This window comes from Salvelinus alpinus, chromosome 24, assembly GCF_045679555.1.
Source record: "Salvelinus alpinus chromosome 24, SLU_Salpinus.1, whole genome shotgun sequence".
Classification (NCBI taxonomy): domain Eukaryota; kingdom Metazoa; phylum Chordata; class Actinopteri; order Salmoniformes; family Salmonidae; genus Salvelinus; species Salvelinus alpinus.
Genome location: NC_092109.1, coordinates 40,317,913 through 40,325,412, shown reverse-complemented (window position 1 = coordinate 40,325,412; position 7,500 = coordinate 40,317,913). Strand labels below are relative to the sequence as shown.

The window sequence follows — 7,500 nt, the reverse complement described above, 5'->3', positions numbered from 1 at the left end:
AATGAGACATTGCAGGGATCCAGCATGCGGACTTAATAGAAAACATGAGTCATCGGCATACATGGACACCTTTGTTTTTAAGCTTTGGATTTCTAATCCTCTAATGTTGTTATTTGATCTGATTTTAATAGCTAGCATTTCGATGGCATTAACGAATAGATATGGTGACAGTGGACACCCTTGTTTAACTCCTCTTGTCATTTCAAAACTCTCTGAGAAGTAGCCGCTGTGTACGATTTTACACCTGGGGTTGTTATACATTACTTTTACCCATTTTATAAGCGAAGCACTGAAAAATCATTGGAAAAATCCAAGTATTTATAAATAAAATCCAGTCTTACTTTATCAAATGCCTTTTCAAAATCCGCAATAAATACCAGGCCTGGCTTCTTAGCTGTTCCATGATGTTCTATTATTTCTAGTAGTTGTCGTATATTAGCTGCAATGTATCGCCCATGTAGAAAACCTGTCTGATCACGATGATCAATACCTGGTAAAACCTTTTTTAATTCTGAGTGCTATGCATTTCGCATCACAACATTGAAGTTTAAGAGGCCTCCAGTTTTTAAGACTGGATCTTTATATTTATCATCTGGGTCTTGTTTTAATAATATTGAAATCAGACCTACCTGCTGAGTACCTGACAGACTACCATTTCTATAGAAGTAGTTAGAACAAGATAACAATGGAGCTTTAAGTATATCAAAAAAAGCTTGATATACCTCTACCGGTATGCCATCAAGCCCTGGGGTTTTTCCAGACTGATAGGATTTAATAGCCTCAAAAAGGTATTTCTCTGTAATTTGATCTTCGCACTAATCTTTCTGTACTGTACATTTGTTAATTTTCCATTTGATTTAATATTTGGAAAGAATTCCTTACAGTAATCTTTATTCAGTGGGTGAGGATGAGACGGAAAAGAGAACATCTGCTTAAAATATTTAGCTTCCTCTTTTAAAATATAATTCGGAGAATCATAGATGACTCCGTCTTCAGTAACGAGTTTCTCCAATTGTATTTTTGTTAGCGTTCCTGTGTTGGAGATTCATGAAGAATCTGGTGCATTTTTCTCCATATTCCATCCAGTTTTCTTTGTTTTTGTAATAGATTACATTCGATTGTTCCTGAATAATTTCCTCCAGTTCTTTTAGTTTTTCCTGTAACTTATTTTGTATTTCTGTAGTATCGTTTTTATTGCTATCTACCTGTACTATTAGTTCATGGATTTCTCTTGTTAGTCTTGTTTCTTTAACCAGAAACTGCTTTTTTAAATTATTGATGAATATTGAATTAATGACCTCTGAAGGTACATTTAAAGGTATCCCAAACATTAAGGGGGTTTGCTGAACCTATATTATACTGGAAGAATTCAGTTATAAATAATTTTGTTTTAGTAAAAAATAAATTGTCCTCCAGTCAACTTTGATTAAATTTCCAATATCCCCGTTCACGTGGAAATTGAATAAGAATTATGTGAAGGCCAATTAGATGATGATCCGATCGCATTCTGTCTCCTATTAAAACCTTTTTAAGCTTTGATGCAAGAGAGAAAGAGACAAGAAAGTAGTCAAGACGACTAGCTTGATTAAGTCTCCTCCATGTATATCTCACTACGTCTGGGTTTTTTAATCTCCAAATAATCACTATTTCTAATGTGTCCATATTATTTGTGATTTCCTTATAGGCACGGTGATGATAGTTTGTAGAGTGATTACCTTTACAGTCCATTGAGGTAATTAACACTGTGTTATAGTCTCCTACCATAATGATTTGATCATTTGTTGCCTGTAAGTTAAAAAAAATTGTATAAATGTTTTCGAAGAAGTATGGATCATCCTGATTTAGACCATATGGATTAATGAGCCAAGTCTCTTTTTCATCCACTTTCATATTCAAAAAGATCGCCTTCCTTGAGAATCATTCTTGACTATTTGCACATTCAGATCGCAATTTTTGTTAATTAATATCATCACACCTTTTTGAGTTCCTTCGTCCATGACAGAAATTTATTTCACCACCTCATTCCTTTTTCCACGGAACTTCATCTAAAGATGTATTACGTTTCCTGTAAACAGTAGATGTTATATTCCTTTTCTTTTAGCCACGTAAAGACTAACTGGCTATAGTTATTTCACCCCTTACTATAACTAGATACTATTCTCAGTCTAAATTGACCATACTTAGTGCTTGTAAATTCACTGCAAAGAGAGGTATTACGAAGGTCAAAATTAGAGCTTTCAAATGTCTGATATTTAGAATTCAAGAAACAGGTTCTAGCAATATTTATTTTATTCCCTTGCCTGTTTGCCTGTGAGCCAATGCCACAGAAGTTGGAACATTGAGACAAGAAATGATGTGTGTAGTAAATTGGAGTAGGTTGATGTGTATGATATTGGATGTGAGTTAGTGAGAGTGTGTATGTCTGGATAAGAGTAAGGCTATAATTGGCTAGGTTAATAATAACCTTAATAATAATAACACATCCCAGCATTTCCATAGCAATTGACATTTCACATGACAATGAAGGAGACCTTGCATTACTCTAGAGACGGCTTCACTACAGAAGAAATGTATTCCGTACAATATGTTATTATTCCCCAATGGCCCTGTTCTGATATCTTGTTGTTGTTGTTGTAAACATAGATAAACATGTAGATGAAGACATAAAAAAGATAGACAAACAAAAAACATAGTAAATTATAGAAAAGTTCTCGACAATAGAGAGAGAGGGAGAGAAAAGAGAGAGAGAACAGGTGTGTGTGTGTGTGTGTGTGTGTGTGTGTGTGTGTGTGTGTGTGTGTGTGTGTGTGTGTGTGTGTGTGTGTGTGTGTGTGTGTGTGTGTGTATAAGTCCATATGTGTAAGCGAGCATGTAATTGAGTGTGTGTATGTTCATATCAACTTCATAGTGTTCAGATATTTGTACGGTTGCCATATTATTAAAAAAAATCGTAACCTGAAGTCCCTGTAGAATTTAGTGCAGCCACGGTGTTATGGAGCTGTCTCGGAATAGCTGTCCATCTATAAAGAGTTTGTCCACAATGATAAAGGCACGCTTACCCTTCTCCCTTTGTTGCCTCTGTACCGGATACAATCTCTTACGATGTTTGTTTATCTCCCTTGGAAATTGGTAATTGAGACTGAATTTGGTCCCTTTAAGCTCCCTTCCCCTGCTTTTGATCAGCTCCTAGTGTAATGCGTCTGTGTGTAGCTGGTGTGGATGAGTCAGGCGCAGGACAGCAGATATGAGTAATGTACGCAATTTTACTCAACAATTATCACAATACACGTCAATAAATCCAAAGGCCACAATAACGGACCGCAATACAACAAACAATCACTCACAAACAAACATGGGGGAACAGAGGGTTAAATAATGAACAAGTAATTGGGGAATTGACACCAGGTGTGTAAGACAAAGACAAAACAAATGGAAAATGAAAAGTGGATCGGCGATGGATAGAAGGCCGGTGACGTCGAACGCCGCCCGAACAAGGAGAGGAACCGACTTCGGCGGAAGTCGTGACAGGTAGTGTTCAAATTTTGTGATGACTTGTCGCTCTGAGCTCCAAGTCTGTGTTCTCGGTAGAAAGCTACTTTGTTTACAATCTCTAGGAAGTTTCAAGGCGGATTGCATGAACTCTCTGATCGCCCCCTCCGGATTATTGGATGCTTCCTCAGGAATCCCAGAAAATATTAGAAACCTGTTTGACTCCGTTCCATTAATTCCATTCCAATAAGCCCGTCCTCCTGTAGCTCCTCCCACCAGCCTCCATTGGGGACAGGGTTGTATTCACTAAACAAAACCGAGGCAAACGGGCTGAAATCTGCGGCAGTACATATGACAACGTTCCAATAAGAAACGACTGCTTTCTTTTACGTTGCCAAAACGTTTTTTTTTTCAAAGCTTTTCTATGACGTGGACTAATGCATATGTCTGGTAAACGTGTTCAGTTCTTCTGCTTTGAAAGTGACGGCGGCAGATTGAAAAGAACTGTGGCTGTCTTGCCACATGTTTTACGGCAGCTCTGATACTGCTACTGTTATATTACACCATCGTTGTGAACTTCCTATTCGTTGACCCAAGGCAGGTAAGTGTGAGGTGGTCTAGTAAAACAAGTTGTATTGACACAAGCTGGGTTTATTTTGGACTGAACGAAGGATCAGTTTTGTGGGTTTCTCTTCCTCCTCTTGTCCACCACCTCTCCTCCTCCTCCTCCTCCTCCTCTTCTCATTTCTATGGATATGAAGGGAGCGGGAGTAAGTTGTTCTGAGACAGACACAAATAGAGGAGAATATACTGCTGCTTTTTAAAAATGTATTAATTCACTCACTGACTTGATTTCTGTCTCTCTCCTCTCTTCTATCTCTCTATTTATTCCTGCTACCCACTTCTCTCACTCCATCCGCTCTCTTTTACACCCTTCTCTTGTTCAACTACTTTCCACTTCTCTCACTCCATCCTCTCTCTTTTACACCCTTCTCTTGTTCAACTACTTTCCACTTCTCTCACTCCATCCGCTCTGTTTTACACCCTTCTCTTGTTCAACTACTTTCCACTTCTCTCACTCCATCCTCTCTCTTTTACACCCTTCTCTTGTTCAACTACTTTCCACTTCTCTCACTCCATCCGCTCTGTTTTACACCCTTCTCTTGTTCAACTACTTTCCATTTCTCTCTCTCTCTCTCTCTCTCTCTCTCTCTCTCTCTCTCTCTCTCTCTCTCTCTCTCTCTCTCTCTCTCTCTCTCTCTCTCTCTCTCTCTCTCTCTCTCTCTTTCTCTCTCTCTTTGTCTCTCTCTCTCTTTCTTTCTCTCTCTCTCTCTCTCTCTCTCTCTCTCTCTCTCTCTCTCTCTCTCTCTCTCTCTCTCTCTCTCTCTCTCTCTCTCTCTCTCTCTCTCTCTCTCTCTCTAGTGAACGGGAATCCGACCAGTCAGCTGTCCACTCCTGGGTCGGGGAAATCTCCAAGCCCCTCCCCTTCCGGCCCTGCTTCAGACCTCAGACCACGCAGGGTAAGACAACGCACACGCACAGACAGACACACAGACAGAAAGACAGACAGACAGACCCCCCCATTCTCTATAACACACTCCTTCTATGTTCTCAGGAAAACAACAAGGCCCAGTCTACAGCCTAGAGTCACTAGAGAATGGAGAAACTACAAATCCCACAATCCTTAGAGTTTCAGAAGGGTCCGACCCTTTGACCTGTCACGCTGCTGCTTCAGGAATTCTGGAAATTCCCTGGCTCACGTTACAATTCCGATGATATTAGTTCCTTACTGATATTTCCTTGACTGTTTCTTCCCGTGTTGATGGTTTGTCAGTATTTCTTCCCGTGTTGATGGTTTGTCAGTAGTCTCTTGACGTTGTGGAGATCTGATGGAGAGGTTTCTGCCTTTCGGTATGACACCTCACTCCTTACATAGTGCAGTACTGTCAGTCACTTATCTCCTTTAGATACTTCCCGTATAGCCAGATAGTGACCGAAAGGTAGTGCACTATTTAGGGAATAGGGTGCCATGTGTCATCTAGCCACGGATAATGTATTTTGACTGTAGCTTAAAGCTAGCCACTGATACTGTACTAGAATGTGCTGTAACGGGAGCATGCAACTCAAGTGGAAGAATGACTGCGTCCACAATTCGTAACATTTTCCCTACATAGGGCACTATGTCCGGGTGCTATTTTGGATCCGGCCAAATGTGTTTCTCTAAGAGATGAGAGAAGACCTACTGTTGAAAGGCTGTGATGGTAATTCAGATACTAATGAGGTTTTAATGCTGTCCTCAATCCCAGGCCTACCTCTTTCACTGCAGAGCTTTCCTGTGTGTGTGTGTGTGTGTGTGTGTGTGTGTGTGTGTGTGTGTGTGTGTGTGTGTGTGTGTGTGTGTGTGTGTGTGTGTGTGTGTGTGTGTGTGTGTGTGTGTGTGTGTGTGTGTGTGTGTGTGTGTGTGTGTGTGTGTGTGTGTGTGTGTGTGTGTGTGTGTGTGTGTGTGTGTGTGTGACGTGCAGAGTTTTATTGATATGGTCAGGCATGACTAATCGAGCGTGGAATTTGACCCTCAAGCCTTCTAAACAATTAGTTGATTATTGATTAGGATGACCCACTCTCCTCTCCCCTCATCCTCTTTCCTCCTTTCTTCTCCTCTCCTCTCCAGAGAAACACACACACACACATATGCTGTAGCATGAATGTAGAGCCCTAAACGCTGTCTCACTGGCCCTCTGGCCTTTACTGAATGTAGAGCCCTAAACACTGTCTCACTGCCCCTCTGACCTTTACTGAATGTAGAGCCCTAAACACTGTCTCACTGCCCCTCTGACCTTTACTGAATGTAGAGCCCTAAACGCTGTCTCACTGGCCCTCTGACCTTTACTGAATGTAGAGCCCTAAACGCTGTCTCACTGCCCCTCTGACCTTTACTGAATGTAGAGCCCTAAACACTGTCTCACTGCCCCTCTGACCTTTACTGAATGTAGAGCCCTAAACACTGTCTCACTGGCCCTCTGACCTTTACTGAATGTAGAGCCCTAAACGCTGTCTCACTGCCCCTCTGACCTTTACTGAATGTAGAGCCCTAAACGCTGTCTCACTGCCCCTCTGACCTTTACTGAATGTAGAGCCCTAAACGCTGTCTCACTGCCCCTCTGACCTTTACTGAATGTAGAGCCCTAAACGCTGTCTCACTGCCCCTCTGACCTTTACTGAATGTAGAGCCCTAAACGCTGTCTCACTGCCCCTCTGACCTTTACTGAATGTAGAGCCCTAAACGCTGTCTCACTGCCCCTCTGACCTTTACTGAATGTAGAGCCCTAAACGCTGTCTCACAGCCCCTCTGACCTTTACTGAATGTAGAGCCCTAAACACTGTCTCACTGCCCCTCTGACCTTTACTGAATGTAGAGCCCTAAACGCTGTCTCACTGGCCCTCTGACCTTTACTGAATGTAGAGCCCTAAACGCTGTCTCACAGCCCCTCTGACCTTTACTGAATGTAGAGCCCTAAACACTGTCTCACTGCCCCTCTGACCTTTACTGAATGTAGAGCCCTAAACGCTGTCTCACAGCCCCTCTGACCTTTACTGAATGTAGAGCCCTAAACGCTGTCTCACTGCCCCTCTGACCTTTACTGAATGTAGAGCCCTAAACGCTGTCTCACAGCCCCTCTGACCTTTACTGAATGTAGAGCCCTAAACGCTGTCTCACTGCCCCTCTGACCTTTACTGAATGTAGAGCCCTAAACGCTGTCTCACTGCCCCTCTGACCTTTACTGAATGTAGAGCCCTAAACGCTGTCTCACTGCCCCTCTGACCTTTACTGAATGTAGAGCCCTAAACGCTGTCTCACTGGCCCTCTGACCTTTACTGAATATAGAGCCCTAAACACTGTCTCACAGCCACTCTGACCTTTAGTGAATGTAGAGCCCTAAACACTGTCTCACTGGCCCTCTGACCTTTACTGAATGTAGAGCCCTAAACGCTGTCTCACTGCCCCTCTGACCT

The 7,500-nt window shown here is 42.0% G+C and overlaps 1 protein-coding gene across 2 annotated transcripts in view; it reads left to right on the top strand.

Moving 5' to 3' along the window:
- The window catches only part of dclk1a (doublecortin-like kinase 1a), a 192,430-nt gene that overhangs the window by 134,128 nt on the left and 50,802 nt on the right, over positions 1–7,500 (top strand). For both annotated transcript variants that reach the window (XM_071364897.1, XM_071364898.1), the window contains one exon: positions 4,912–5,009. In XM_071364897.1, the coding sequence (XP_071220998.1) occupies positions 4,912–5,009 (98 nt within the window). The remainder of the gene's footprint in view (positions 1–4,911; positions 5,010–7,500) is intronic.